Source organism: Echinops telfairi, unplaced genomic scaffold (assembly GCF_000313985.2).
Source record: "Echinops telfairi isolate 266 unplaced genomic scaffold, ASM31398v2 ScPeMD7_5;HRSCAF=22, whole genome shotgun sequence".
Lineage (NCBI taxonomy): Eukaryota > Metazoa > Chordata > Mammalia > Afrosoricida > Tenrecidae > Echinops > Echinops telfairi.
Genome location: NW_022103901.1, coordinates 4,203,065 through 4,204,346, shown reverse-complemented (window position 1 = coordinate 4,204,346; position 1,282 = coordinate 4,203,065). Strand labels below are relative to the sequence as shown.

At 50.4% G+C, this 1,282-nt stretch overlaps 2 protein-coding genes across 2 annotated transcripts in view; one reads left to right on the top strand and one right to left on the bottom strand.

Moving 5' to 3' along the window:
- Positions 1 to 1,058, top strand: part of CCZ1 (CCZ1 homolog, vacuolar protein trafficking and biogenesis associated) — a 20,213-nt gene extending 19,155 nt beyond the window's left edge. Inside the window, exon 15 of the mRNA XM_013005411.2 lies at positions 739 to 1,058. Within this exon, the coding sequence (XP_012860865.1) occupies positions 739 to 794 (56 nt within the window). The 3' untranslated portion in view covers positions 795 to 1,058. The remainder of the gene's footprint in view (positions 1 to 738) is intronic.
- A 109-nt stretch (positions 1,059 to 1,167) lies between these two features.
- Positions 1,168 to 1,282, bottom strand: part of LOC101646158 (radial spoke head 10 homolog B) — a 35,912-nt gene continuing 35,797 nt past the window's right edge. Inside the window, exon 22 of the mRNA XM_045284457.1 lies at positions 1,168 to 1,173. Coding sequence (XP_045140392.1) covers positions 1,168 to 1,173 — 6 coding nt within the window. The remainder of the gene's footprint in view (positions 1,174 to 1,282) is intronic.

Sequence of the window (1,282 nt, the reverse complement as noted above, 5' to 3'; positions counted from 1 at the left end):
CTATCGGCTCGGAGTGGTGCCCGCTCTGCCTTCCTTGCTACTTCATAGCTGTAATTTTGCTATGGTTATGAAACGGGTGACCCCTGTGAAAGAGTTGACACTGCCCCCCCCAAGGGGTTGTGACCCACAGGTTGAGAACCGCTGTCCTAAGGCATTTCCTCCCCCCGCCCCCCCCAAAAAAAATTTTTAACAGGGTTCATGCCTTAGACACCAGTAGATAGATGCGTTCTTGAAGTTTTCATAAATGCAAGGTAATATATCCCTCCGGGTGCCTTGATTTCTGGTTAAGGGGTACAAGGGGATTTTGCGGTGTTGCATCTGATTTCTTATAAGCAGCTGTGGCTTGGGTGCCGGCCTCCTCACCCCAGCTACTGGGCTTTATCCAGCTCCCAGAAAAGCTTTGTATGGTGCTGGTTGGTTTCCTAGGTCCTTCTCTTGTTTTTGTTAACATCTCACACCTAGGCACAAGAGTTTTAAAGTTAGACTGTAGACACAGTCACAGTCAGTCTTTGGGGAGTTCTGGTGTGGCGTACTGGGTTAGGCACGGCTGCTGACCACAAGGTCAGCAGTCAGAAACCGCCAGCCACTCCACAGGAGACAGTTGAGGCTGTTTGGCTCTTGGGCCCCCAGGGCAGTTGTGCCCCGTCCTGCAGGGCGGCCGGGAGCGGGACGTCTCTAGCCCCAGCTTCCCTAGACGGTGTCAGGTGCTGATTGTCACCGGGTCGCTTCCTTTACCAGAAGAGGTCAAGAAGTTATGTGCCACCCAGTTCAACAACATCTTCTTCTTGGACTGACTGAGTCGAAAGACCTTCATGGAAACGGCTCGGCCATTATCCATCAGGAGTCAGACCGGCAGCAACAGTCACAGCAATACCTGCTTAGAAGATTCCGATTTCTACTCCCGGCTCGAAATGGAGGCTGCCGCAGATTTTTACATTTTAGATATTTATGTGGCATCAACTCAAGGTAGTCTGCACCCTCTCTCACCATTCCATCCTTTTGACACTCTGAATATTTTACAGGAAAATACGGTAAATAAATTGCTGAAGTTTTTAAAATCCTGGCTTTGCATGTCATCCGTTTCCCACTGCTGCCTGGGGCTGCACCACAGGTGGTCCCGGGCCCTCACCACGAAATGTCTCATAGTGGGGACCCCGCTCCCTGTCACTAGACCTGAAGCGGTGAAGAAAAGGACACTAGCCAAAGTAATTTACTCATTCCCAGCTGTGGAAAATTCCTGTGGGAGGAGTTCATTTTTCTACAAAAGGGAATAGGTTGTTCC